Genomic DNA, 27,873 nt, shown 5'->3' on the forward strand with positions numbered 1-27,873 from the left:
AGATCTCGATTCTTGATCACGCACTTGCCTAGCTCGGGCGTCCGAATTCGGCCGTAATGGCATATTCGGCCGCGGGGTGGACAGGACTATTTTTACTATTTCTCACACCGGCCACGCAATCTCAGGGCTGGCGAAGTCCAGACACAAAACTTCGGCATGTAGAAGCATCAGAGCAGTATTATCAATCTCAAGCTTGGTCGATGTTCAGATGAAGAGCGGATTTCGTAGCGAGGCTTGACTCTCGAGCTTTAAGAAATGCTCATCGAGAAGAAGCCTCAGTTGCTGTACGTCCAATGAGACTTCGGGTCTTCCCCGGCACCGTAGTATGACTGCTTTTCCGGCCCTGATCCACTCGGAATGAAGCGAAGACATGACAACTCCCGGAGGCTTGGCTATACCCCAGCCTGTCTTCCCCCACGTTTCTCCAGTCCGGGGTTCGGTAATCCTAACAATTTTCCTCCAACAACAAAATTCTCCGCGCAAAGATGCCCTAATGGTTGAATGAAGATCATCTGCCCCCTTAATAGAAGAAGCGAATAAATTGCTGCTCCAATGGCGCGCCAGCTTATGTTGCGCTTAAAGCCACTTCGGGCAAGCTTCCGTTTCAAACAGAAGCCGAAGGACTACCGCCCAGAGGCTCACACGACGGTGGTGGCAGCGCCATCTCATTCGGGGAATTGGAAAAGTGCCGGCTATTCCACCTAAGAGAGCAGTGAGGTGGCCGCGTCATTGTAAGCAGGAGGGGCGGCCTGGCGGACAATCTGGAATCGCCAAGGGAGGAAGTCTTCCCGTCCTCTAAATCGAGTCTTTGAAGGTCTTGGCAGAAAGCAATCAGAGACTAGTGGGGGAAACATGGCGACATCACGATACCCTATAGTTGGGTGATGATCAGCATATAATCGATCATAATCCGTAGCTTTTAGTGAGGAACAACGCGAATTCGACAGCATCCGTTCTGGGTTTATCGACTTCACAATTCTTCTGTATTTATTTAGCATTTATTTGATCCTTCATCATGAAGTTCACAGCTCTCGCACCTTGGGCAATTCTCTCAGCTGCCGTATCTGCTTCGCCAACTCCTACACCTGATGATGGCCACGTTTTAAACAAGCGGGCCGCCATTACGGACGCCTGCAACATTGGCTACTGTACACAGAATGGCGGGTAAGTGAGGCAGCGGTTACCAACCGTGAAGAGCCTTCACGATGGGACTTCTTTTTTTAGAGTATGGCCTGACTTGTTTCAGTACCAAGGGTGGCGCTGGCGGTACTACCACGACTGTAACGACCTTAGCTCAGCTGGCAGCAGCAGCAAATGCTTCAGGTCCTGGCATCGTGATTGTTCAGGGTAACATTGTTGGCAAAGCCAAGGTGTAGGTCGGTTCAGACAAGACAATTGTGGGGAAGGCTGGCAGCTGTAAGACATTCTCATCGTTGAAACAGAGTCGCGTCAGCTAATTGGGCATACAAAGCACTCGAGGGTATCGGTCTTACAATCCTTGGCCAAAAGAACGTAATCATTCGCAACATGAAGATCAGCAAGGTCGAGGCCGACTATGGCGATGCCATTACCATTCAGCTGACCAAGAACGTTTGGGTTGATCACTGCGATTTGTCTGCCACTCGTGAGGGTGTTGATAAGGATTTTTACGACGGCCTGACCGACCTTTCCCACGCTGCTGACTGGGTCACCGTTTCGCACACTTACTTCCATGACCATTCCAAGGGCTCTCTGGTGGGACATTCCGACAACAATGCTGCTGAGGACACCGGAACTCTGCGTGTCACTTACGCCAACAACCACTGGTACAACGTCCGTAGTCGTGGCCCTCTTCTGCGTTTCGGAACTGCCCACATCTACAACCAATACTATAACAGCATGGATACTGGTACGTGTGCCCTGTCTCCGTTCCCCAAAGTGTGGGGTTTCGCGTCGTTTATCAGGACTGCGGACGATCAACTAGGCAAGGGTTTTATTGACTAACGAGGATCCAAGGTCTAAACTCCCGTATGGGTGCTCAAGCTCTCATCCAGAGCTCTCTATTTGAAAACGTCGGCAAGAAAGCTATCTTCTCCGAGTCTAGCAAGGAAGTCGGGTGAGTGGTTTTCCTTAATGCTTCAGTTTTCCTTATTTGATCAATCGTCATGCAAGTCCGTGTTACAAGGCTGACGGACAATCGCTATTGCAGCTATGTCGTCGCCATCGATGTTACACTTACGGGCGAGAGCGCAAACACGGCACCTGTCGGCAAGCTTACCGCCAGCAGCCCTCCTTACGCGTACTCACTTTTGGGATCCGGCAACGTCAAAGCCGCTGTTACCAAAGAGGCGGGCCAGACTTTGGGTTTCTAGTTTGCAAATTCTCAGGGCGTGCGCTTAATGCTTAGCTGCACCTTCTATTCTTGTTGCTTCGAGTTTCATATTTATTATTATACCTCTTTTCATCCAAACTTGCCTAACAACTCTCACGGGCCACTTTCATGGTCTAGCCACCCATTCTCCCGTTGCCGAAGTTTTAAGCATGAACCTTTTCTCGGGTTAACAAGATGCGGAACTCTACGACTCTACGGCGTTAAACAGAGAAGAGATAACCTTTGGCACATTCAAAACGCATGTCTGCTAGCCGCCAATTTCTATTTGAGCTGTCCAGCTTTTCAAACGTGGCAACTTACTAGCGTGGAAATCAAAGCGACAAGTTAGATAAGCCTCTTGTGCCGAATCCTATGCCTTCAGTAATCGCGCTGGTCTTTCCCTTTACCAAGTGTATGATGGATTGCGTGTTAGAGTGTGAGGAAGGCTGTTTGGTCAATAGCGCCCCCATGTAGCATATGCTATGCCAGAGTTTCGTTTTGCTTTTTCGTATAGGACCAGGCCCGATGCTAAAATCATGGAGAATCGGCATAATTAAAGAGACTTGCGCATATTAATATACAATCTACTGTTTCCATGACGTTGGCAGCGCGCTGGAAAGCTGATGGTCTTTAAGCACGGGCCGCCACTGACCATTTTGACATCCTGCGTTATCAGTCGGTTGGGGGCTACGAAGGCCTTTTAAATATTCTATAAATTACGGATTGTAGTCATTCAATACATAAGATCTTTTATCATTCAGCCATTCCATCACTCTTTTGCTGAGACCCTGACTAATATCCACACCATAGGGCTTCCTGGACATGGGTTATATTGACGTCTCAGTAACTCGTGGCCACTTGAACATTGACATACACCCTGGTCTATGGCTATGTCTATCTATTGCTTTACCTTTTGTCGTCGTCATTATCATGAGCTATGTATTGTGGGACAAACTTACCGCTCGCAAGACGGTTCAAGGGCGATGGCTACGGCTAATCTAATCATAGCTGAACAGACTCAGGCCAAGAATCACAACACCCAGACGCATGCCAGACGCATGCTCTCTCTGGGATCAGTCTTATTCACTGTCTCTGCGATCAGAGAAAAACCTCTTACTTTCAGAATTGCTTAGAAATATGCCGCTGTATCCGCACGAAACTACTCCAAAAGCGACCACACCAAATGGCTCGATAATTCCGATTTTGAATATCGAATTGGGAATGATACGGATGGATTATAGTTAGCTAGACGGCTAGTAGGAGGGTTTCTGAAGTCTGCAGGGGTATGCGGAGGGTTTCGGACGCCCGTGTCTACAAGAAATGCAGAAAATAAACAGAGTAGAGATGTAGTTATTTTCTTAGTAAACATAAAATTTTATTGAGTAATGCTATCAGAAATCAGGCTTAATGAGTATGTCACGAACAGGCTCACTTGATGCGGCATCACTCCACAAATCACATGGTCAAAAAGAGAACTGTAACTTACTATTCCAACATTACTTCTACCAACTGCTGTCGAGGGATGAGACAATCGCTGACAACCTGCGATCACAACGCATTATACAGGAAATTTTATCCTTGGCCGCTATATCGATCTATAGCTTGCAATTGGTAAGCTATAATAACGCTATGATACAGCTTTGGACAAAAGTAGAATGTGTTTCACTGTCTTGTCGACGTCTTCATGTTTAATTGGTACATGATGCGTGCCGTCAAATTCGATAACCTGTGCATAGCCAGGAGAGAAGTGATTCGCAACTAGCCTTCGTGCGCCGGCCAAGCAGAAGTCTTGCCTCGCATGGACATGCAACGTTTGGACCTTGATCACTGGTTTCTCGCCATCTTCCAAGTCCGAAGCCATATACTCCGCCGCTTCTCTCCGGAAATAACAACAAAAAAGCGCCGCAAAATGTAAAGTCGGCAGCCATGGCAACCGGGTCATCTTCTGTTGCCAAAGCAAGAGAGTGGCCGACAATGCACCCTCTGAGAAGGCTATTACTCCTACTACGCGGGCGTCGGGGTTTTTCTTGGTGGAATCCCACTGCTTCAAGGCACTTTTTACGGCGTCACCAACTTGCTCGACTCGGCGATTCATAGTTGTTTCTTCTTCCTTGAACCATGAGTAGTAAGGCCCAGCGTCTTTGAACCAAGGAAGAACACCTGGTCCCGGAGAAGACACATGGGGCCCGTTTGCAAAAACAAAGTCGAACTCATGCTTGAGAGCTGTAGAAATCTTGGCGAGCTGGATGCGAAAGATGTCCCCGGATGAACCTGCGCCGTGAATGCAGAGTATTGCTTTCGGTAAGCCCTGATCAACTGGCGCCCCAGTAGCTATCTTCTTTGCGTGTGTGTTCATGGCCTCGTCCTTTTTCGTGAGAATCTTGGTCCTTGATGCGAGTGTTTTGATGGAGTATTACCTCATCAACACAAGATTCAACACACCAACAGGAGCAGAAACAAGATACTTGAGCTTCGAAAATGATGGCCAATACTATGAAAATGCCCTCACTCGCTTCTGGGAAGGCTGTGCATGGCTACCGATCTTAGAACTCATAGGAATGAAAGTGAGCAAGTAGACGGAGATTTACGGCAATAGCAAATTGTGCCCAGCCCTTGATGGCGTTGTATCAGGTCCACTACCGAACCGCAGGCCATTCGCCGATAGTACATGTCAGCGATATGCTTGCATATATGAATCTCCGACTCCGAAAGGAATCAGTATACCAAAAAGGATCTTTCGGCTCCGGCACCGACTTCCGACTCGGCGCCGGCGGGCAGCATACTAATCATACAGCTTTGTTAAAATAATACTAACATCCTACCTCAACCATAACAATTTTGTGTCTCAAACGACATCAATTCAAAAGTGTCAAGGCCTAAACAACCAGATCACTATGGCGATAGAGAATCTCACCCTCCCAAAAACACAACGAGCCGTCATCGTGAACGACAAGGACCAAGTGACAATATGGGATGAGGCGCCTTGTCCAATCATGTCCCCAGACCAGATATACGTGCGTACCGAGGCTGTCGCCATCAACCCAAGCGACACCAAAATGAGAGGATCTTTTGTCACGTCAATGGGCATACTCGGCACCGACTACGCCGGAACTGTTGTTGCCGTAGGATCTAGAGTCAGGGGTGTAGATGTGGGGGACCGCGTTTGCGGGGCCCAGAACGCCATGCATGCGTCTGCGCCCGATCGCGGGGCGTTTGGGCAGTGGAACGCATCCAACGGCGATGTCTGGCTGAAGTTGCCGCCCTCCTGGTCGACTGAGGCTGGAGCAACGCTTGGCGCTGGGGTTAGCACCGCGGGGATTGCAATCAAGCTTTTGGGCTTGCCGTTGCCGTCTTCTCCTGTGGATAAACCAGCCAAAGTGTTGGTTTACGGCGGAAGCACTGCGACGGCGACCATTGCGATACAGTTACTAAGACTGTGAGTTCTTCTCAGCTAGCTCAAAAACATTTGGGAGATTTTTAATAGCGTACGTCTTGGTCTTGGTTTGACACTTGATAGGGCCAACTTAATCCCGATTGCTACCTGCTCACCCAAGAACTTCGAACTGGTCAAGTCCCATGGCGCAGAGGAGGTCTTTGACTACCATGACAAAGACTGTGTTGATAAAATTGTACGTATCAAAATCGATTCCCCATTGCAGTGGCCTGCGTTGTGCAAGCTGACAACAACGTAGCTTGACTCCACTCAGGGCAACCTGAAATATGCGTTGGATTGCATTACCACCGTGGAGTCGACAGCATTTTGTTTCAAAGCAATTGGAAGAGCAGGCGGGAAATACGTATCCCTGGATCCGATTCCGGCACATGCGGCTACACGAAAGGTTGTCAAAACCGACTGGGTCTTAGGACCCTCCATCTTTGGGGAGGGCTCAACCTGGCCGGAGCCATACGGAAGGCCCCCGAGCGATGAGATGCGGCGGTATGGAGCCGAGCTCTTTGCCTTGGCACAGAAACTTGTTTGCGAGGGCAAGCTGAAGCATCACCCCCTGCGTATCTTGGACGGGGGGCTTGAGGCGGTGCTGGGCGGAATGGATGTCATTAAAAGCGGAGCTCATTCTGGAGAAAAGTTGGTCGTTCGGATGATCTAACCTCATGTTATGACGGCCAAGTATGAGAAGAGCTAGAACTGTTGCTGCTACGTGTGTAATGTAGCAATGAATGTTACATAGTCGCAGTTCACAAATATTCTCACCTTGCCTGCGTTATTGCGTAAACACATCCTTCATATCACGTTTTCTGACAGATATGCAGGTCTATCAACCCGCTGCTCGACCAGTGTCCACAAGAATTAAGCAGGGAGGAATATGACTAACCGCTATCGTTAATTGGTAATGCATAAGAGCGAGGTCGTGTTGATGTCCAGACAGGACAAGATCGGCAGAGGACAGCATGGCCTGCCTGACAATGTGATTATGTCGTTTGCAGTAGCTGCATTTGTTATCATTGTTAGTGGATAGGCCAGCAAATTTGTACACTCAGACTGCGTGGGATTCTGCAGCATCTATGTTCTTGGACACAACATGGCTCTTCTGGCTCTCCAAATCATCACAATAAAATGGGTTACCCATGATACCCCCTCAGTAGTGTGGCTATTGGCAGAGCTTGTCATTATTAAAGCCCATGGAGAAAAAGAAACGTGCTTAGTACTTTAATAAGCGTTTCTTCGCCAACAATCAAACAGCAAGCGAAAGTATTTGTGGCTTTGTTTCTTTCGGAAGCCAGACGAAGATAACTTTATTCCTGCCCTCACATGTCGACATCCCCAACAGCCACGACCAGCCGGTCTCTCGAGGCTATCAATCAGAATGAAGCCTTCTTCAGGATGGACCAGCAAGGACGCGCTTTGCGAAGATCATGCGATCGTTGTCATTCACAAAAGCTGAAGTGCTCTAGAGATGGGGACTCGCACGCGGCTTGCATCCGTTGTCGACGAGCTCGTCAGAGATGTGTCTACAGCGCACGATCTGCCAGACAGACATCGTCAAAAGGTAGCGAAGGCGGGACCACCACCAGCACCAATGAATCCTCGGAACTACCGGAAATGCAGCAATCACGGGATCTCCTCGCCCATGAAAGCAATGGCACCCTTGGTGCTTTCGATGGCGGTTTTCTCGATCCATCCTCAATGAATCTCCCTGACATTACACACGATGACTTTGTCTCTTTCATGGATTGGGATACGACAGCCTACCAGATGAGCGACCAAGCTACCTCTCAAGGCAGTGAAACTCGAGCAGGGAGGCCAGATATTCAACACCTCCAGGAATCAAAAGACAGGAGTGCTAAAAGCCACCAGCAGCTTCTATTAGACACACTCACGGTCATCTTGAAAGATTTGGAGAGAGCCCTAGAGGGCATGTCTACTACGTGGGCAGGGCGGGATGTACAAGAATGTACGTATTTTTTTCCATATTTAACTCCCACGTAGATCTCCAGAGAAGCTCACTTTGCGAAGATCCTGTTGGCCACGTCTTTGGTATCTTCAAGAAATTACTTGCAGGCTTTGAACCCCCACCCCTGGAACCCCACTCGCAGCAGGCACAGAATGGGGTCAGTACCGTTGTTCTAAAGGGGCATCTGCGTACGAAAACGACCCTGTTGGTTGTACAATGCTACGTCCTATGTGTCAACATTATGAGTGCTCTAGCCGAGAAGCTCTGGCAAGATCTTTCGTCTTTGCACCTGGCATCCCTGAATGGTGGCGAAGCGCTCCAATCAACCCAGAGTCGAAGAAACGAACACGTGCCGGGCTCTTTTGCGGGACAGATGTTCTCATCTATGAGTGTCCAGTCTGTGGCGATCGCAGGCGCCGCGTCGAGTGGTGGCAGCAGCAGCATTAGCAGTCCTGGCAGCTTCGACGACGATCTACAAATATGTGAGTCGGCCGCCCAGTTTGACGTTATTGGGCATGCCCTATCTTCAGCATGCGCAACGCTCCGTACGGGAAGCAGACTTTTGCGGGAGATCGAGCTGATGATTGGCCTTCCACGGGAGCACGGCATCGCGGCCAAAGGGTTGCCTGTCGGCCCTTTGCCCTACACGAGTCAGATTGGATGCGCAACGGGCCGCGCGACCGACCCGCCCAGCCCCTGCATCTACATTGACTCGTCGTGCGTTGCGCGCTTAATAGTGGTGCTGTGGGATGAACAGGGGCAGAGATTCGGCTCCGCCTCGGATGGACAAGGGGACGGCTCAGAGAAGGCGTTAACGGTGTTGCGACGCTGCTACATGGACATTCTCGGGCTCTACAAGCGTCACTTGTCACATTATGAGATTGTATAACTCCGATGGTGGCGAAGATAATGCACCTTTATGCTGTCAGCTTATGGCACAAAGCTTGACCACGGCAAAAGTCCTTTCTGCGTGCGGGACGATCTGCATCCCGAGATGCTCCCGTTAGGAGCGATATCCCTGATTATCTCTCCTCCATCGGTGCCTTGGTCGTTTATGATTCACCGAATATTTAGAAAAATTCGGCGCCAGAGTCGGCGTTCGCGATCCTACCGAGATGCGACCCACCTCCTTCAAATATGTACGCTGATGTACCTAGGAGCATGAGTGCAAGGTCGATAGGTCCTAGATAGTCTTAAAGCGAAGGGTACTAGTCCAAAGGAGAAGTCAATATTAAGATGCACACCTACATCATGCAGGAAGTCTCTAGCTTAGGAAATAGAGTGATGGACTCAAGAGTTCAATGTTGCCACAATGCTGGATACCGTTGAAAAAGAATTCGAGTTGGCTGTCAACTCGGGGGAAATCCCAGGCGTGGTGCTTATGGCCAAGGACAAGTCGGGTAAGGATGTCTGTCATTGCTTATAGCTCAACCGTAATAGTCAATATCGGTCAACTAACAAAGCATTCCCTGAGCTCGCAGGCATCAAAGTCAACTACACGCGTTGTTATGGAGCCAAGACTGCTCGGGCCGAAATTGCCCCTTCGTCTAGACCTCCTCTGAAGGCCGACACTCCAATGCGTCTCGCAAGCGCATCTAAAATTATCACCACTGTTATGGCGTTGCAATGTGTCGAGCGTGGAGTTCTTCGTATGGATGAGGACGTCAGCACCATTTTACCTGAGATTGGGAAGATGAAAGTGTTGGACGGTTTCGATGACGAGTCGCAACCAAAGCTAAGGTCCATGAAGGGGGCCGTTACGCTGAGGTACTTGAAAAAACTTTGTTGTCAACGCTAATTATCACGAGCTCACCCAGTCACAGGCACCTTTTGACCCATACATCTGGTATCAGCTATGTTGTTGAAGACCCAAACCTGATGCGATATCGAGACTTAGGCTTCATTTCAGAGCCCGCCGCCGGGACGGTAACAGAGCGCTTCAATTACCCGCTCATACACGACCCCGGTCTGCGATGGTCTTATGGTCCGAACCTTGAATGGACGGGTAAACTGGTTGAACGAGCCACCTGTATGGACTTGGATCAGTACCTGCAAGAGAACATCTGCATACCACTGGGAGTGACAGACATGACGTTTAAACTGCAGCAACGTCCCGACATGGCTATAAACCGAGCGGATATGAGCAAACGCGACCCAAAGGGAGTGCCCCAGAATGAGAATGCGAGCTACTTCCAGTCTGACCCAAAAGATTGTTTTGGTGGCATGGGGATCTTTGCCAGCTCAGCTGCATTCATGGAGTTTCTATATTCATTGACAGCCAATGATGGTCGACTTCTCGGGGCTCAGACGGTCGAGGAAATGTTCCGTCCGCAGCTAGATTGGGAGTGTGAGCAGTCTCTCAATGACGAACTCGACTCCAGACGAGAGACCAACCATGGAGGACTGCTACCCCAAGTGGATATCAGAAGAAATCACGGGCTTGGTGGGTTGATGGTCATGGAAGATTGTGACGGAACGAGTTGGCGACGGAAGGGTTCGATGAGTTGGGGAGGATTTCCCAATCTGTACTGGGTAAGGATTTCCCCGTCGCTCTCAAGATTAAGAGCTACACTAACGACGTCTTGAGCCAGTGCATTGACCCAATAGCTGGAATCTGCATTCTAATCGCCTTTCAGCTGATTCCGTGGGCTGATAAACAATGTGTTGAGCTGGGCAGACACTTTGAACGAGCCATATATCAGAAACTAAACGAAGTAGAAGAGTGAGGCTCTCATATCAGGAGAGTAGCCGTCCGCTGCCAGTCCACATTTTTTACACTGCCTACATGTTAATAGAAGAATTCAATCATATGTCTATAATTTCCCTTTCTCTCCACAACCGAGGGAGCGTATTTTCCTTTGGAACAGTTGTAGAACTTTCGTGTGATTCTCTCTCGTAAACCCCTTCCTACAAACAGATAAGACGATATCTATTTCGTCTTGTTTGAACTAAGAGATGCAGTCGGCCTGGTTGCCGGCGCTGGTGTGTTTGATCTAGTGGGCGCTACCGAGCGGTTATGTTGCATGTGTGCTGTAACGAGGTGACCAGCTGCCAAGGCACTGCAAAGCGACAGCTCGCCAGCCATGGTGGCTGCTGCGATGATACGAGCCAGACGACGGGCGTTTGCGCCAGGTTGCGTGCCATGAGGACCCCGAACTCCAAGTAGATCCAACATGGCACCTTGAGGATCCAGAACTGCAATCAAACGTGTGTCAGTAGCCTGTCAGACACTGTCACCCGAGAAACTTACTTGTTCCACCTCCAAGAGTGCCCACTTCGATTGACGGCATCGATACCGTTATGTGCAGGAATTCGCCGGCTCTATTCAGTCTTGTTAGTAGACAGACAAGTTACTTCTGGCTAGCTCTGCCAACCTACCTCTTCATAATGGTGATGCAGTTGGCGCTCTCTACCACCTGAGCTGGGTCTTGTCCGGTGGCGATGAAGATTGCAGCAACGATATTCGCTGCTTGTGCGTTAAACCCTCCAATAGAGCCTGCCATAGCGGACCCAATCATATTTTTGTTGACAAAAACGTCCACCAATGCGTCAATGTCAGTCTTGAGTACGTTTTTTACTACATCACTCGGGATAAGCGCCTCTGCAACGACACTCTTGCCCCGCCCCTGGATCCAATTCATGGCTGAGGCTTTCTTGTCAGTGCAGTAGTTGCCGGTAAGCGTCACGATTTCCATGTCCTCAAAAGCCGCCTCTTTCATCACGGAAAGGGCTTTTTCGACCCCTTTGGAAATCATGTTCATACCCATAGCGTCGGCAGTAGATGCCTTGAATCGAACATAGAGACATGTTCCCGCAAGGGCTGAGTCTATTCCCTGAAGGCGGGCAAACCTGCTCGTCGAGTTGAAAGCACCTTCAATCGTTGTTCGCCCCTCTTCGGATTCAATCCATGACTTTGCTTGACCCGCACGCTCAACAGACTTGAAGCCTAAACATGGCCCTCGCGTCATACCATCTGATGTTAGTATGGTAACCGCACCACCGCCTGCATTTATAGCCTTGGCACCGCGACTGGTGCTGGCGACAAGCACGCCTTCTGTAGTGGCCATAGGGATAAAGTAGCTTCTTCCGTCAATGATAAGAGGTCCTAGAATATGCGTCAGTAACGGTTGTCAAAACATGTAGCAGGCCACCAGAAGAGGTTGAATGAGCGTATACCTGCGACCCCAACAGGAATTGGCATGTAGCCGATGACATTTTCGCAACAGGCGCCAAAGACCTGAGACCAATCATAATCTTTGTATGGGAGATTCGAGTCTTCAAGCAAGTACGTCAGATTTGCGGCTACTTTAGCTCGAGAGATGATGTTTCGGCGGACTTTTACCGCTCGACCGTAATCGAAGTTCAAAGCTTTCTCCAGGGCATACCCGGGTATCATACCCCGAAGGGATAGAACCACTACCTCCTCATCTCCAAGCTCATGAGTCCGTTTTGCTTGGTGCATGTCAATCATTTCCTGGTCAGTGCGTCGAGATAGCTTTGGTTCTTCCGGAAACGCTGCAGTATGTATTGACGCTGGCTGAACGAGCCCGTCAGGTTCTACGATATGTTCCAGAGTTCTCGTAGAGCCGATGTTATGGCATTGGGACATGCTTGTGCTGCCTGAGGTAATGTCACTGGCGAGGGTATCGTTCTGTTGGCTGACACGACCACCATCTGTCGCATCAATGTCGTTCTTGATGCCCCATCTCGCTGCATTGTACAGGTAGATGTTGAAGGCAACGCTAAGTGACAGGGCACCCATAATCCACTTATGAAGTACTGGATCTTCAAGGCTACTGAGCAGACTATCGGCAACACTTCTGCCAGCAGCGTGAAAAGCAAAGCCACTCGAAACAACTCCGGCCTGATTGTTGGTGTTTGAGCCGAGAGCCTCTGTCAACTCGTATCTGATAGGCCTTAGAACATTGACGGCTAATCCCTGGCCACTTATTCTGGCTGACAGTAGCAAAGATTCAAGGCCATGAGGAGCAACTTTAAAGGGATCAACAGAGGGATTGGTGATAACTGCGCTGCTTAGGTAACGAGACCACATGGGAAAGCCGGTCAAGAGGAAGGTCGCGCCCTCAATATATGCTAAGTAGCCCACGTTCACAAGAACCAGCAGCGCAATACATCCAGCCATGAAGCCCTTGAGGCTTGGAATGTTTTGGAAGTTGCCGACCTGACTTCCAAACATGCTGGCTGTTCCCGAGCTGCTGACTCGCGCAACATTCTCAGCGACTCGGTGACTGATTCCGTCGTCTTCGAGAGCGTCGCGTATGTCAGCATGACGCTTGATCCTGTCGATCTCCAACTTAATACACAGAACGGGAGTGTAAAAGAGAAAGAGAAGAACGCAGTCGAAAAAAAGAATCCATACGGCAAGGAAGCAAAACTCTTGGAGTCCCCCTTGAATACCAGATAACGATCCAGCAACTAGGAGTAGAATTTCGATGGTGTAGTCTCTGACAATACTAAACCCTGTCTCCTGTATGGCAGTCTCGACGGCATATCTAGCAATGTTCGAGGGGCCTCTTGACTGTTTGTGTTTGATCGCATGCGACAGGATTGACTGGGAGAGCGTAATGTTCTTCTCGAAGCCGATGAGAACAACCAAGAACGGTAGGCCCTCTGAAAGGAGACGCATACTGATTGGAACGTGGAAGCCCTTCGTAGTAACTAAAAGACCGAACAAAAAGGCGAAGAAGGAGGAGATCAAAACACTTGCAGCTAGTGATATCCGTGAACCTAAGCGTCTCATGGAAATTATCAAGGATGCAAACGTAACGTTCATGGACGCATAACCAAGAGCCATAAAGACAATATCGAGTGTCTGGGTTGTCCGCAAGAGATCGAGCAACTCCGAATAAGAGTTGCGAATCCATTGAGCAATTCCGATACGTGATCTGTTACGATCCATGCCCTGGCTGTGCTCTCTCGCTGCCCTCATGACCCATTTTTCTCCCTCGAGCCGTCTGTTATCTTCTTTCGTATTCGTGTCGTCATTGATTGAAATTTCTTGAAGTGAATCCAGGTGCCTAGGTGCTTCAAAGTACGGGATGCAGAATGAGAGCGTCGTATCCTGCACATCCACAGGACGTGGATGGGACTTGGAGGACAGCAGCGTAACGGAGCCGACTTTGCTTTGGATATCTTCAATAGAAACTGTATTACCTGGCGTAGTGCCGGGGAAGACGAGGGTAAGGAGCGCAACATGATCGATTGGGTCTGAGGGCTCTAAATCGTCGTAATACCATGTCCAATTCGACGTTGGAGTCGTGCGTAGTTGCCGACTTCCTCGGGCAAGAGATGGCCAGGTAGTCTCGGCGTAGCCTGTGGCAAGAGTAGCGTTACTTCCGTTGAGGGTGTCTTCGAGAAGGACAATGTAGGTCAAGCTCGCGAGGAGAGCAATAAAAGTCACCACTGGGATCGGATTAATGGCCGCCACCCGAGGCAGAGGTTGCAGGAAAGCGGTTATCGTCTTGCTAAGCCATGATGCATGATGCTGTCGCGAAATTTCACGGTTTCTGCGGGTGAGAGTTCCCAATCTGTTCATGACGAGAAATTCCTTCAAATGTAGTCGAGTCTGATGTTTGCAAACAAAAGAGAAGGAAACTCAAGGTAGTGTGGTGCTTATTGTGTACCCTATAGCAACGAAAGCACAGTGAGACATCAATAATCACAATGAAGACACATTTCCGAGGGACTTTAATCATCGATAGGCATTCTCGACTACTTCGATCACTGATGGGTGTGTCTGATCCCCCTATGACCTGCTGCTGATTATGGACAATGTGTGGGCCCAAATCCAAATTGCGTTCCTATTTGTTGCTACTGTGCCGCTTGTTTCTTCACTTCACTCACCGCAAGGACGCGTGAATACAAACCAGATGTATAAATACGCGTCGATTTTCATAAATGGCATATGCAAGCCCCTTATGGAGGCGCACTTTTGGATACCAGCTAAAAACGATGATTGGGGCGTTTCCGAGCTGAACACCCTGCTACATATCCTCGTAACAACTCGGATATCTCGGCACAGTGACATTTTAAATTCAATTTGTGTGACACAACAGATGAAGCGCCGAAAAACGCCGAACCTTTCTGCATGATAACACCGAAAAACGCCGGCAGAGATGTTGACACTGCGGATGTGCGTTGCCGAGGGAAAACGAACTGCTCTGAACCCACTAGTATCATGAAGTGATGATTAACGCCTAAGTGTTATTGAGAGTCATGATGATCGTCTCGTCTGCTAAGTTAAAAATTTACCAATTAGTGAAAAGAGAAGATTTCGAGAGGATGTCTAAATCACAAAGTAGGGGAACTTTAGCAAGGTATGATACGTCGCAAAATGGATGTTGCTGAGACATCGAAAGCTGAGGACGGAAGTCAGTGTCTGTGAAGAGTCAAATACATGAAAATGCGATTTTGAAATATAGTCTAGCGAAATAACATCTGTATCTATCAGTTATGACTAGGCACACATATAAGCAAACCTACGAAAGAGTTGACGAACTCGCTGACCGAACATCGTAACATTACAATCAATTGGTTCTAAGAAGTTATAATTGGGAGATGTCAAAATTTAATCTTATATTCTCTACTCAAGGACCTCATTATTGAGACAGTGCCAGACAACACAAATATGCAATTATTAACTCAGAGGAGCGCGATTCAAAACGACCATCGTACCATAGCCTTCTGAACACCATCTGCTTCTGCTCTGGTTCTTGTGTGCCCTGGTGCTCGACCTATCATGATTCCAATACTTTCTGTGCATGCATCGCCGCGACTTTTGCGTCGTCCCTTAGAATTCAAATTCCACCTTGCGTCTCCTTGCCTTAAGCACAGTTCTGGGGTCAAATCGGACTCCAAACGCGCGGTATACGGGCTTTGGCTCGAAACCATCTTGCAATTCCCAATCATACTTCATGAGGATATGAGTCAAAACAATCTTAGCAGAGTTTGTGGCAAAGAAGCGGCCAGGGCAGGCTCGGCGACCTAGTCCGAAGCCGTATTGATCAATACTTGTGTTTGCAAGCTGCGATGCAGCCTCCTTACCAGGTTCTTGGCGCATGCGGTAGAAACGGTACGGGTCGAACTTTTCAGGATCTGGGTATGTCGTAGGATCCCACATCTGATGAGATGCAACAGCCACCACGTCACCCTTGGGTACGATTGTTCCATCGCTGAGCTTAATGTCGGTGACTGCTAGGCTACGCATGAGGGCTGACAGGTTTTTATTGTCAGCAATAGCGAGGAGGCAATATCATAGGGCCTGACTTGCCGCTTTCAATTGGCTTCAATCTCTGAGTTTCTTTCATCACGCTGTCGAGCAGTCTCATGTTGAATAGTGAATTGCTTTGCCATCCATTCTGACCAATGACGTTCCGAATTTCCTCTCGCAGGGGCTCAATAATCTCTGGGTTCTGTGCGATATTGATGAGAACTTGGCATACAAGATCGGTGGTGGTATAGATGGATGAAAATGAGAGCGCCAGCTGCGCGCCGATAGGGTCGTAGCCCTTTCCGTTCGTAGCCCGCTCGAACCAGTCTATGGCGTCGTTATACTCGGGCACAGGCTTCCCCTGTGATTCCAGGTGAACCTTTTCAAGACGCCTCTCCATAACCACGGGCATGATTATGTCTCGAGCCTTCTCTACTTGGGCGCGGGCTTCGCGGCATTTTGGTAGAAACCAGTGAATGATCGGGCGAATCGGTGTCGGCCACAGGCGCAGCTCATAGCCTGCGGTAAATACGCCGGCAGCGTGGGCTTTAGCATTTCTGAGCCATTCCTTATTCCGGCAAATCTTTTCCCCAAGAAACACCCGTGAGGTTGTGCAAGTGATAACCTCTAGAATAGCATCACCGAGAGGAATTGGGTGAAAGTCTTCAAAAACGGTTAGAGGAAAAGTGGCTCCAGATGAAGAAGTGAGGAGACGGTATAGTGCCGAGTATCTTACCAGTCTTAGTTGTAAATACTCTGTCAATGGCTGCCCCAGCTTCCTGAGAAGCAGGCTTAGTAAGCTTGGGTAAAGCCTTGGTAAGGTCCTTCTGGATAACGTTGTTCACTAAATGTGCTGGTTGACAGACTTCTTTGAAGCCCTCAAAGCCAGGGAGTCCGATGTGGTACGCCTACAGCAGCGTAGTCAGCAGTTGAACCGGGTCAAACACTAGAGAGATCACCATACATCTTTAAGAAACTCAAAAAGGTCGAAGCCGCGGTTGTTAGACACCTCGACGGCAAAGCTCGGCGGTAGCACCGTCGCTGTCCCAGTGTCGCAGTTAAGACGAATGGCCTTGTCAGGGTTTGAGGCGAACCAAGATGTTAGCATAGCCTTGCACTCCGAGTCAAACTCTTTCTTGACGCGGGTGTTTGTAAGCTCAAACTTCCCCTTGGGGTTGAGGAAAGGGATGTTTGACTTGTAAGTCTGGCGGGAATAGATAAGCACTGCGAAGAGTAAGACTGTTATAAGATAAGGAAGAGGTTTAGCGGGCGCCAAAGGGTCCAGCTGAGCCCGAACGCTGTCGACTATGTTTGCGGAAATCATTCTTCTGATTTCATATATCAAAATGTTACATATGAAACTGAGATACCAAGTGAGAGATCGATGACATACATGAAATGCGAACCAACACTTATAAGAAATGGGATTCAAGTCGTTTCATCTGTCTTCCGGAATATGTCATTTGACTGCCACACGCAACACTTCCTTCGCATTTCAGCGCTGTGAAGCACGGTAAACGCCGAATCACGCCGAGCCCCATGGGTTTACGGTGATTTGATTCCAGGCGAACGCCGTGCAGGAAAGCCTGATGCCCATTGCCGAAGCCCCGCATCGGCAGTGTCTCCGACATAGACGGACAGGGAATTGCATCCTTCATATCTTTCGAATCTGAGTAAGAGCGAAGACTCACTGCCAGTAATGCTACTTGGGTGAACTTCACTTCACTCCGAGTTGCCGACCTGCAGCATGGTCCCAATGAATTGTTCTTCGGGGCTTGCTTTTACAACCAGCCCAAAGAGTGCGTTGGTGTCTTCACTTTGTACCATTGTATAGGACTGCCGAAGCCCTCACTGAAGACAGTAAGTTGATTCAATATAATACAAATCGATATTGCTACCACTTGAGACTTTGTTAGGCAATGGTCGCTTTGATTCCTCGAGATCCATGACCAGTACGACTATTCCATCCACGATCATCATACAGATGTTTATAGTTCTTCTTACACTATAGTATCCTGTACCTAAATTTATTATGGCTACTTCAACTCTAAATGAGCCTATTGCTGTCGTCGGCTCTGGTTGCCGCTTCCCTGGCGGCATCAATACGCCATCCAAGCTTTGGGATGAGCTAAAGGCACCCACCGATCTCCAGCGCCCAATTCCCAAGGACCGTTTCAATATTGATTCCTTTTACCATCCCGATGGAACGCATCAAGGTCGGACTAACGCCATGCACGCGTACACTCTGTCCACCAACACGCACGCATTCGACGCGCCTTTTTTCAACATCCAGCCACACGAGGCCGAGGCTATTGACCCTCAGCAGAGGCTGCTGCTGGAGACTGTCTATGAGGGTATTTCATCGGCAGGGATGAAAGTTGAAGATCTTGCAGGCAGCTCGACGGCCGTCTACGTTGGCGTCATGACACATGACTTTGAGACGAATATTACACGCGATTTGACTAACGTTCCCACACATACCGCTACCGGGATTTCTTTGTGTATTGCATCGAATCGATTGTCTTACTTCTTCGACTGGCATGGTCCTAGTGTAAGTTTGAATAATTCCCTTTTTGTCTTGTTCATAGTATACTAGCGCTGAAGCCAAACACTTCCAAAGGACAACCTTACTGACCTAATCTACATTTTTAGATGACCTTGGACACGGCATGTTCATCGTCGCTGGTTGCCGTTCATTTAGCTGTGCAGCAGTTACGAAGCGGTAGCAGTAAGATTGCTGTGGCAGCTGGAGCCAATTTAATCCTTGACCCCAGTATGTTCCGTGGAACACCTGCCAATTTCATAGCATGGATAGCCGGCAATCTACCTTATGTAGCACAACTAACCTGAATGATTTAGTGCCTTATGTGTTGGAAAGCAAACTGAACATGCTGTCGCCAACCGGCCGGTCGCGAATGTGGGATGCATCAGCCGATGGCTATGCTCGAGGTGTGAGTTCAACAACGCGTTTCTCGTTTTTTACCACAGACAGACCGCGTTGAATGGCAAATATGAACTCTGGAACTGACGAATTTGATTTTGGTCTGTTCCTATAGGAAGGCGTTGCTTGTGTTGTACTCAAAACCCTTAGCCAAGCACTCGCAGACGGTGACCAAATCGAGTGCATTATCCGTGAAACAGGAGTCAACCAGGATGGTCGCACCCCAGGTATCACAATGCCGAATAACGCGGCGCAGGCAAGCCTTATTAGAGAGACGTACAAAAAGGCAGGGCTTGATCTTGAGAAGCCCACTGATCGTTGTCAATTCTTCGAAGCGCACGGTAAGAACCCTTTCGCAAAGTCAACATCACCTATCTGCCCCCTCTTTTGGGTGTTACATGATGATAAAACAAATACGGTTTGCTAATATGCCTTGTTTTAGGCACTGGAACGCCCGCCGGAGACCCCCAGGAGGCTGAGGCAATTTCCACAGCTTTCTTTGGTCATAGGAAACGTATAACTGATGAAGACCCTTTATACGTTGGTAGTGTCAAGACAGTCATTGGGCATACAGAGGGAACAGCAGGCATTGCTGGCTTGATGAAGGCATCACTTGCTGTCCAAAATGGCATCATCCCTCCAAACTTGTTGTTTGATAACCTCAGCCCCCGTGTAGCTCCCTACTACCATGATTTGCGCATTCTCAACGAGGCGCAGCCTTGGCCTACCTTAGCTCCAGGGCAGCCGAGGCGAGCAAGCGTCAACTCTTTCGGTACGTGCTTACTACATTCCATTTTTTGGAAGACATGAGAACGCATACGTGCAAAGACACAACTGACATGGCCATGAAAATGTTAGGTTTTGGTGGTACAAATGCCCACGCCATTATTGAGAACTACGTGCCCCCCGACTCCTTGGCTCACACGCTGCGTCCTGATCACCTCGGTTCGCCCAATACGGAGGCAGCATGCATTCTTCCGCTTGTTCTCTCAGCAAAATCCGAAAGGTCGCTGAAGAACGTCATGGAAAGTCTTATTGAATTCCTCAAGGCCAATCCAGAAACTCAAATTCAGGACGTCGCGTGGACCCAGCTTCAAAATCGCTCTGTGCTTAACGTGCGGCGCTCCATCGTTGGCGTCCAGACCCTTGATGCTGCGATCGCCACTCTCCAAGGAGAAGTCGCCAAAATCGATGCCAAAGAAGAACCTCCAATTATGACGACTGATCTGAGGAATAATCCTGGCATCCTTGGCATCTTCACCGGCCAAGGAGCACAGTGGCCCACGATGGGCAAGAAGCTGGTCTCCGATGTTCCCCTTGCCAACGCCATTCTCTTAGAACTTGAAGACTCGTTGCAGACACTTCCGGAGGAGTACAGACCTGATTGGACCTTATACGGCGAAATGATGCGTGAAAAGGAATGTTCAAACGTCATGAACGCGGCTTTTTCACAACCACTTTGCACTGCAGTACAAATCATTCTCGTTCGCCTTCTCGCTGCCGCGGGTGTGAACTTTAAAGCAGTTGTCGGCCACAGTTCGGGCGAAATCGCATGCGCGTATGCCGCTGGCTTTATCACCGCTTCTCAAGCCATCCGAATTGCGTACCTCCGCGGTGTTGTTACGACCAATTACGCTTGCTCCCCTACAGGTGAGAAGGGTGCCATGCTCGCTGCGGGTACTTCATTTTCGGGTGCTCTAGAGCTGTGTGCCTTGGAAGCATTCCGAGGGCGAATCTGTGTTGCAGCAAGCAATTCACCAGATAGCGTAACGCTCTCGGGTGATGCGAGCGCTGTTCATGATATGCAGGAGGTTCTTGAGGACGAAGCAAAGTTTGCACGTTTGTTGAAAGTGGACAAGGCCTATCATTCGCACCATATGCTACCTTGCGCCACAAAGTATACCCAAGCAATGGAATCGTGCGGCTACTCCATCAAAGCTGAAATCCCTTCATCAACTTCTCCCATCTGGTATTCTTCCGTTCGGGAGGGCAGGGTTATGACTGCCAACGATGTTGCCAGTGATTACTGGAAAGACAACCTCATCTCGCCAGTACTATTTTCACAAGCGCTGACTCACGCCACGAGCGACAATGCGACCAAACTTGACGTCGCTATAGAAGTCGGCCCACATCCAGCCCTCAAGGGCCCTGCACTTTCGACCATGCAGGCGAGCGCAGGCATCAAGCTCACCTACACTGGGTGTATGCAACGCGGTGGCGATGATATTGATGCTTTCGCCAGCGCTCTGGGTCATCTGTGGGAGCGCTTCGGCTCCGGCTGCCTCGATATTGCCGGTATCATAAACAAGATCTCTCCTCGAGGATTAAACAGAAGTTTGGCGAAAGAGCTTCCTCGCTATCCTTGGGATCACTCCCGTACGTACTGGGCTGCATCCCGGCGTGCAAAGGCTTTTCTTCATGGTGATAAACCGCACTTACTGCTGGGCAAACTGTCCCCTGACAGCACGGTTTCATCGATGATATGGAACAACTTCATACGGCCACGAGACATCGACTGGCTCGAGGGCCATGGACTACAGGGACAGACCGTTTTCCCTGGTGCTGGATATGTAATCATGGCCATGGAGGCAGCGCTTCATGTGGCCTCAGGCCGCAAAGTGCAACTGTTGGAGGTTCTACAGTTGAGCATCGATAAGGCCATCACATTTGAGGACGAGAGCACATCTGTAGAGCTTTCGTTGAAGGCCGATGTCGTCACACTGGAGCCCTCTGATCCTGATCGGATTGTGCTTACATTCAATATTGCATCATGTCTGGCCAAGGAGAATAGTCCATCCTCGTCAGCTAGAGGCCAGATTATTGTCACCTTGGCTCAAGGTGATCTATCTTACCATGCTCTGCCGCACTCACAGGATGAGCCGCCGCACATGAATAAGGTCAACCTCGAAACATTTTACAAGGAGCTCGCAGGCATTGGTTATCAATATTCCAAGGAGTTCCGCGAGATTACCAACATGAAGCGTGTTGATGGAAAGACCACTGGCACGATGGCGTTTCCCAAGTGTCTTGATGGTGATAGTACTATTGTACTTCACCCAGCAACCCTGGATTTGTCCTTCCAAACCATTATTGGTGCTTATTCTTCTCCGGGAGACAAGCGACTGCGATCACTTCATGTGCCTACCAGCATCGAGCGCGTCGCCGTCAACCCTTTTTTATGCGCTTCGCTGTACAAGCAGAGTCTGAGTACGGTTTTTTTTAACTCTTCAGTCCGAAATTCTACCAGCGATGCAATTGGGGGTGACATTGAAGTCTTTGCACCAGCCACTGATGGAATCACCGACAATCGATCTACTTTATTCCAAGTCGATGGAATAATGTTCAAGCCCTTTACCCCTCCATCTGCCGCTGATGACCACCAAATGTTTTCGAAATGGATATGGGGACCCCTTTCCCCTGAGAAGCTCCTCGACGATGAGAAATACTGGGCAACAGAGCAGGATAAGGCTGCAATGCCAGTGATGGAGCGCATTGTGTTCTTTTATATCAGAACGTTTCTACAACTCATTACAGAAGAGGATAAACAGTTTATTGCTCCATACCATCAGCAGCAGGTCAAATGGTTCGAGTATGTACTGGCAGAAGCAAGGGGGGGTCGGCTTCACGCATGGTATAATGAGTCTTGGGAGACCGACACTCAGGACGGAATTGCGAAACTTTGCGAGAGGTACGTGTCATTTGAGCCTCTTATTTTCGTCATTAGAAAGAAATGCTAACATGAATATCCAGGTTTCCTGACCATCCACACGTCCGCTTAATCTATCGGATAGGCCAGAACCTTGAGGACATTATCATCCACGGCACACGGAACCCTTTTCAACTGATGGACCATGATGGTCTTCTTACAGAATTTTACGCCAATCCTCGCAGTTTTGGTCCGTCACTCTCTTACTTCCAGGATCTCTCGTCACAGATTGCCCATCGTTACCAGAATATGGATATCCTTGAGATTGGCGGCGGTACTGGAGGCGCAACAAAGCACATCCTTGATATTCCGCAGCTTGCCTTCAACACGTATACATTCACCGACATCTCTTCGAGCTTTCTCGACAAGGCGCGTGAGCTTTTCGTCAAGTACGAAGATCGCATGGACTTCCGCACTCTAGATATACGCCGAAACCCTGAAGAACAAGGTTTCAAACCACAACAGTACGCTCTTATTATTGCTTCTAACATTCTTCATGCTACACCGATCCTTCATGAGTCTATGAAGAATGTACGATCGCTTCTGAAGCCTGGTGGTCACGTTGTGGTGATGGAGCTCACGCACCGTAAGCATTCTCGACTTGGCTTCATCTTTGGTCTGTTTCCCGACTGGTGGGCAGGTCAGGATGAAGGCCGCATCTGGGAGCCGTTTGTTAGCTTTGACAAATGGGATGAAATCCTCAGGCAGACTGGGTTTTCGGGTATCGATTCTCGTACCCTAGACCGTGACGCTGAGCTATTCCCCAACTCGTGCTTCAGTACACACGCTCTTACCACCCAAATTTCACGGCTGGACCATCCGCTTTCTGCCGCACCAAAGGACAAAGAGCCCGCCATTGTGACCATTGGTGGAGGCTCTCTATGGACGAAGGCTGCCATCGAAAAGTTGCGGCAGATTCTACCTCACCGCCGCTTGACCTGCGTCAAAAGTTTACGAGATATCCATGAGACGGATTTGGAGACTAAGTCTACATTTCTTGTTCTTTCAGACTTGGACGATCCGCTCTTCATCGACTTGGATGAGGACAAGTTTGAAGCTATGAAATCCATCTTCTACTATGCCTCCCACATTCTTTGGGTGACAGAGAACGCCTGGGTTGAACACCCTTACCAAGCCATGGCGATTGGTCTCCTTCGCTCAGTGCGTCTTGAGCACCCTGAAGTTTCTGCCCAGGTTCTTGACGTGGACAATCTTGGCAACCTTCATGGCAATGTTCTGGCGGAGCAACTGCTTCGTCTAGAATTTGGATCCACCTGGCAGGAGGATCACCTACTTTGGACTCAGGAACCTGAAATTTACTTATCGCAAGGCCGCATGATAATCCCTCGTCTCAAGCATGACATTACGAGAAATGACCGACTCAACTCAAAAAGACGGCCTATTTTCACTGAAGTCAATATTGATGAGTCTCCTGTTAGGTTGCGGAAGGCCAATCAGGACTCGTACTTGGAGTGCAGCGTCGCTGACACGCATGCTGGCCTGGTCAATATTTCTGTCAGCTTTGCTCTAGCCAAATCCATTCGCATCGGCAACCTTGGGTATCTGTACGTCGTTCAAGGTACTGAGATTGGCTCCAGCAAGCCCGTCATCGCACTCTCTCAAGAAAACGCATCAACGATTGCCGTGCCTGCCGGTCGAGTGTTTCCTCTAGACTCTGTCCACGAAGACGAGTGTGTCCTGCTCTCTATAGCTGCAGAGATACTGGCACAGGCAATTATTTCCCAAGCTGCACCCGGCACCGCCATGATTGTCCTGGAGCCGCCTCACTTTTGCATCGAGGCGATTGAGCGAGCAGCTGCAAAAGCAGGCGTGCGTGTCAACTTTGCATCAGTACATCCAGCACCATCCTGTAAAGGACAATGGATTAGATTGCACGAGAAAGAGACGCACAGCAGCCTTTTGGTCAAAGCCTTTACCCCTGACACGTCGGTCTTTTATGATCTTTCTATCGATCAGAGCCCGTTCGGCTTGGCCCGCCGCCTAGCTGCTTGTTTCCCATCGACAGTGTTGGTACTTCGCACTGAACATCTTATCCAAGACTTGGCCACACAGACCGTCTCTTCATGTATCCCAAATGGTTACCTAAAGCATGTTGAACAAGCTGTTGCTATGGCAGTCACTTCCAAGTCTGCTCCTGATATGGTCCCTGCGAACAAGTGGACAGGGTTCAATGGCACTTGGGGTATGTCTACAGTAATCAACTGGCGGGCTAATCCCAATCTCAATGTCAGGATACAACCCATCGACTCTCTTAATCTTTTCCTCCCTACAAAGACGTATCTCCTGGTGGGACTTGCTGGAGACCTCGGTCGATCTCTCGCCCGCTGGATGATCAAGCACGGAGCCTGCTATGTTGTACTCTCCAGTCGCAATCCTCAAGTCAATCCACGATGGCTGGCCGAGACTGAGAAAATGGGAGGTAATGTGCTTGTACTACCCATGGATGTCTCTAAGAAGGCTTCCGTGGATACAGGGCTTGAAACAATTGCTTCTTCAGGCATGCCCGCTATTGGAGGTGTCGCTTTCGGTCCACTCGTTCTCCAAGACATCCTGTTCAAGAACATGGACCTTGAAATGATGGAGATGGTTGCGGCACCCAAGGTCACCGGTGTGCGCATCCTCAATGAAGCTTTGGCGGATTCTAATCTGGACTTTTTTGTCATGTTCTCGTCAGTTGTTGCTGTCTTGGGTAACCCCGGTCAAAGCGCGTATAGTGCTGCCAACTCTTACATGCATGCTCTTGCACAACAGCGACGAGCACGCGGGCTCTCGGTAAGTTTCCAAACCTCACTCTTTATTTTCATAGTGGTTTTATTCTAACTCTACATCAAATTTTAGGGGTCTACCATTGACATTGGTGCTGTCTACGGTGTCGGCTATGTTACCCGCGCCGGCCGCGAAGAAGAATTCGACGCTGTCCGCTTCTTGTTTGATACTGTTTCTGAGGACGAATTGCACGCGCTCTTTGCCGAGGCTGTTGTAGCTGGAAGACCTGACGCTCCCAAGGACGAGGACGTTGAGGTCATTACGGGAGTGCCGTTCATCGACCCAACCTTCCGGGACCGCATTCCCTTCTTTGACGATCCACGGTTCGGATATTACAAACTTCAGAGTCAGAGCGCTAAGTTGGACGACCTTTCTGCATCTGGAGGTTCTATAAAAGACCGATTGATGGCAGCTCATTCCCTGGATGAGGTCCGCGATATAGTTATCGATGGCCTCGCTACGAAGCTACGCAGCACCTTACAAATCCCTCCAGAGGATAGTGTAGACATTGTGAGCCCACTTATTGACCAAGGAGTTGACTCTCTTGGCGCAGTAACAATTGGAACATGGTGAGTGTGTCCCTGACTTGATGCTATATTCATTGGTTGGTTGGCAGTGACTAACCTTTCTGTGCTCAAGGTTTTCCAAGCAACTTAATCTCGATCTCCCGCTGCTAAAGGTATTAGGCGGCGCATCAATCTCTGACTTGGCTATGGAGGCAGCAGAAAGGTTACCCTCTTCTGCTATCCCGCTTGTTCAAGACGGTTCAAGAAATGATGACGATGGTGATGGAAAGGTCGATTCTTTGGGCGATGGATCCAAGGATGGAAGTTCCACCGAGGAAGAATCCGGAACCAGGACTCCCCTAACCGAGCCGGAAGACATGGACAATGAGGCCAAAGACCCCGTCATTGTCCGCCAAGAGCAGATGTCGCTTGCTCAAGAGTACTCCTGGATACTCCAACAGCAGGCTGACGACCCAACTATTTTCAACTCCACAATCGGCATGTTTATGGAGGGCCCTATCGATCTCACAAGGCTCTCGGCAGTGGTTAATATTATGCTACGCCGACATGAGATTTTCCGCACAAGATTCTCTGAAGATGGCAATACTCATGTACAGACCGTGATGTCCTTACCATCATCTGCTGTCCGACTACAGTCAGTGCGCGTGGCCGATCGCGATACAGCTTTGGAAGGCTTCTCTCGGGTCGAGCAACACAAATATGCCCTCGCCGATGGAGACACGATCAAACTAGTTGTATTCCATTGGTCATCTGATCAACATCTTTTGGTACTTGGCTACAGCAGGCTTGTTGGTGACGGACAAACAACCGAGAATCTCTTCAATGAGATCGGGCAGCTATACGCAGGCGTATCGCTCCCTGCCCCCGTGCAACAATATGTGGAGTCCTCCTCCCGTCAGAGACAACAGTACGAGAGTGGCAGTATGGACGATGACATCGATTTTTGGTTGTCTTTGCACAGGACCCCAGCTGCTGTGCTGCCGGTCATGAGCTTGCCTGGTGCCCAAACTCGTGAGTCCGCTACTGCGGTTCCAACTGGCCTTTGGGAGCAACACTCCATCAATGTCCGGTTGAATCCCATGATTGCCATCCGCGTCAAGGAACGTAGCCGCAAACACAAGGCCAGCCCTCTTCACTTCTACTTGACAGCATTCCACGTGCTGCTTGCTCGATTGACCGGCACTGTCGAGGTCGCCGTCGGTGTTGCCGACACCAACCGGCCCAACCTGCAGGACGTGGCGACAATGGGTTATTTTGCAAATCTCCTGCCTCTGCGAATGGCCTACGCCGCCGGCGACACCTTCGGTGACGAGCTTGTTGCAACCAAAGAACACATGCGGACGGCGTTGCAGCACTCCCAAGTGCCGTACAGCGTCCTGCTCCACCGTCTTAACCTGTCTTCAGCACAAGCAAAGTCCGGAAAGCCAGCACCGCTTTTCCAGGCTGTCTTTGACTATCGACAGGGCCAGGCGGAAAGTGGCACTATTGGCGCAGCCAAGATCACCGAGGTGAAGGCAACGCGTGAACGAACCCCTTATGACGTTGTGCTGGAGATATCGGATGACCCAAGCAAGACACCCCTCATTACATTCAAGCTTCAAAACACGCTCTACAGCTCGGAAGATGCGAAGTTCCTTGCTAATGCATACTTGTCCGTGCTATCCGTTTTCTCTAGGAATCCGGCATTGAAGGTGAATGAGGGACGCTTGGATCAGCCCCTTAAAGGGGCTGCAGTTTAGACAGTGCTTTTACGGAGAAGAGCTGAGCTGCGTGTAGTATAGAAGAATAACAAATTTGCCTCTTTGTTATTGTTGTTGCGATAATTATCAGAGTACCGAAGTAAAAGATCAGTAACATTGTAGTCTGCCATATCTCAGGGCATAAGGAGTTTCAATAGGAAGGACTCATAATCAAAGTGTGG

At 49.4% G+C, this 27,873-nt stretch overlaps 8 protein-coding genes across 8 annotated transcripts; 5 read left to right on the top strand and 3 right to left on the bottom strand.

The window, feature by feature from the left end:
* Window positions 1-1,015: 1,015 nt before the first annotated feature.
* Window positions 1,016-2,351, top strand: CTRU02_204188 (pectate lyase; the record flags this gene model as incomplete). The annotated part of the gene is made up of 5 exons (XM_036728281.2): window positions 1,016-1,164; window positions 1,247-1,372; window positions 1,443-1,888; window positions 1,996-2,095; window positions 2,189-2,351. The coding sequence occupies 5 exons, from the start codon at window positions 1,016-1,018 to the stop codon at window positions 2,349-2,351; spliced, it is 984 nt and encodes a 327-aa protein (XP_036579990.2).
* Window positions 2,352-3,977: 1,626 nt separating this feature from the next.
* Window positions 3,978-4,706, bottom strand: CTRU02_204189 (uncharacterized protein; the record flags this gene model as incomplete). The annotated part of the gene is made up of 1 exon (XM_036728282.1): window positions 3,978-4,706. One exon carries the CDS (start codon window positions 4,704-4,706, stop codon window positions 3,978-3,980), a length of 729 nt encoding a protein of 242 aa, XP_036579991.1.
* Window positions 4,707-5,244: 538 nt separating this feature from the next.
* On the top strand, window positions 5,245-6,456 carry CTRU02_204190 (Enoyl reductase LovC 1; the record flags this gene model as incomplete). The annotated part of the gene is made up of 3 exons (XM_036728283.1): window positions 5,245-5,786; window positions 5,868-5,979; window positions 6,043-6,456. The coding sequence occupies 3 exons, from the start codon at window positions 5,245-5,247 to the stop codon at window positions 6,454-6,456; spliced, it is 1,068 nt and encodes a 355-aa protein (XP_036579992.1).
* A 1,546-nt stretch (window positions 6,457-8,002) lies between these two features.
* CTRU02_204191 (uncharacterized protein) lies at window positions 8,003-8,650 on the top strand (the record flags this gene model as incomplete). The annotated part of the gene is made up of 1 exon (XM_036728284.1): window positions 8,003-8,650. The coding sequence occupies one exon, from the start codon at window positions 8,003-8,005 to the stop codon at window positions 8,648-8,650; it is 648 nt and encodes a 215-aa protein (XP_036579993.1).
* Window positions 8,651-9,073: 423 nt separating this feature from the next.
* Window positions 9,074-10,487, top strand: CTRU02_204192 (beta-lactamase; the record flags this gene model as incomplete). The annotated part of the gene is made up of 4 exons (XM_070204341.1): window positions 9,074-9,161; window positions 9,225-9,528; window positions 9,585-10,293; window positions 10,353-10,487. The coding sequence occupies 4 exons, from the start codon at window positions 9,074-9,076 to the stop codon at window positions 10,485-10,487; spliced, it is 1,236 nt and encodes a 411-aa protein (XP_070062104.1).
* Window positions 10,488-10,690: 203 nt separating this feature from the next.
* Window positions 10,691-14,317, bottom strand: CTRU02_204193 (3-hydroxy-3-methylglutaryl-coenzyme A reductase; the record flags this gene model as incomplete). Its single annotated transcript, XM_036728286.1, has 4 exons — window positions 10,691-10,956; window positions 11,012-11,082; window positions 11,140-11,866; window positions 11,938-14,317. The coding sequence occupies 4 exons, from the start codon at window positions 14,315-14,317 to the stop codon at window positions 10,691-10,693; spliced, it is 3,444 nt and encodes a 1,147-aa protein (XP_036579995.1).
* Window positions 14,318-15,571: 1,254 nt separating this feature from the next.
* On the bottom strand, window positions 15,572-17,315 carry CTRU02_204194 (cytochrome p450 monooxygenase; the record flags this gene model as incomplete). The annotated part of the gene is made up of 4 exons (XM_036728287.1): window positions 15,572-15,993; window positions 16,052-16,654; window positions 16,728-16,899; window positions 16,956-17,315. The coding sequence occupies 4 exons, from the start codon at window positions 17,313-17,315 to the stop codon at window positions 15,572-15,574; spliced, it is 1,557 nt and encodes a 518-aa protein (XP_036579996.1).
* Window positions 17,316-18,023: 708 nt separating this feature from the next.
* CTRU02_204195 (beta-ketoacyl synthase domain-containing protein) lies at window positions 18,024-27,691 on the top strand (the record flags this gene model as incomplete). The annotated part of the gene is made up of 9 exons (XM_036728288.1): window positions 18,024-18,542; window positions 18,644-18,764; window positions 18,851-18,942; window positions 19,048-19,273; window positions 19,375-19,704; window positions 19,791-22,620; window positions 22,683-25,431; window positions 25,498-25,994; window positions 26,065-27,691. 9 exons carry the CDS (start codon window positions 18,024-18,026, stop codon window positions 27,689-27,691), a joined length of 8,991 nt encoding a protein of 2,996 aa, XP_036579997.1.
* Window positions 27,692-27,873: the final 182 nt, after the last annotated feature.

Source organism: Colletotrichum truncatum (genome assembly GCF_014235925.2).
Source record: "Colletotrichum truncatum strain CMES1059 chromosome Unknown Contig_0002, whole genome shotgun sequence".
NCBI lineage: Eukaryota > Fungi > Ascomycota > Sordariomycetes > Glomerellales > Glomerellaceae > Colletotrichum > Colletotrichum truncatum.